We start from the raw sequence: 1,007 nt of genomic DNA, 5'->3' as shown, positions 1-1,007 counted from the left end.
GTAACCATAATTTTTTCATTTGCTTTTATTCTTCCCTCCTTAGATTGTAAAGCTTTTGAAAGCAGGAACACAATTTCAAGCACAGTAGTGGGGTGGCCAAAGTCCCACTAGCATGGGAAGTAGACGCCCAGGGTTCAGTTCTTCTAGGTAAACTTGGGGCTCCACCTGGCACTGGGGGCTTCAGTTTCATCAGTCAAATGGCAACAATAACCTCCCTCACAGTTTCCAGAAGATCAATTTAGACATTCTGTGTGAAACATAGTTAGGAGGAGTTGAATAAATATTGTTGAATGAATCGAAACTGCTTTGAAAAATGAAGTTCTTTACAAATGTCAGACCTTATTTTTGATTCCCCATACTGTATAGTAAAAGGCCGTATCTTTAATTGCTGCTAAGAGAAACTGCATGCTTAAATATTTTCTCCTGTCACCCAGATGAAGACCGAAAGAGGCATCACACAGGGCTTATAAAGGTTACTCTGGTTTTAAGTGATATTTCATCTTCCTTCTCAGCAGGTCGAGATGGCCACAGCTAGCCCTTTGGGGAGTACCACCTTCTCACTGAACATGACCACCAGACGAGGAGACCTTCTGGACAAGAGTAAGGTCAACTTAGCTTGGCGGCCAGGGGAGTGAGGGCGGGACAGGCATTGTGGTCAGCGCCTGGTGTCGAGGTCAGGAGCGTGGGCCCTGGAGACAAACTGCCTGGGTCTCAGTCTCAGTAATATACCACTTGCCAACCACATGACCCTGAGCACGTGACTTCACTGCTCTGGGCTTGATTTCCTCATCTATAAGATGGGAACATTAACAAAGCTGCCACATAGGTAGGTGTGAAAGCTAGAAGGGACAATCCATGTAAAAAACGTAGAATAGCCTGTGCGTATGAAACATACTAAGCACCTAATGAGTATTAGTATTATTATTACTATTACTATTATTTTCATTAGGGAGTTTTGGGGCTTAGAAGGCGATGGAAATTTGTATCACTTGTAAGATGGCCCTACA

At 43.7% G+C, this 1,007-nt stretch overlaps 1 protein-coding gene across 1 annotated transcript in view; it reads left to right on the top strand.

Annotated features, from left to right (window-relative positions):
- Positions 1-518: 518 nt before the first annotated feature.
- The window catches only part of NCMAP (non-compact myelin associated protein), an 8,198-nt gene continuing 7,709 nt past the window's right edge, over positions 519-1,007 (top strand). Inside the window, exon 1 of the mRNA XM_007459150.1 lies at positions 519-600. Within this exon, the coding sequence (XP_007459212.1) occupies positions 522-600 (79 nt within the window). The 5' untranslated portion in view covers positions 519-521. The remainder of the gene's footprint in view (positions 601-1,007) is intronic.

The sequence above is a fragment of the Lipotes vexillifer genome, unplaced genomic scaffold (assembly GCF_000442215.2).
Source record: "Lipotes vexillifer unplaced genomic scaffold, Lipotes_vexillifer_v1.1 scaffold496, whole genome shotgun sequence".
Lineage (NCBI taxonomy): Eukaryota > Metazoa > Chordata > Mammalia > Artiodactyla > Lipotidae > Lipotes > Lipotes vexillifer.
This window is presented reverse-complemented; position numbering and strand designations above follow the sequence as displayed.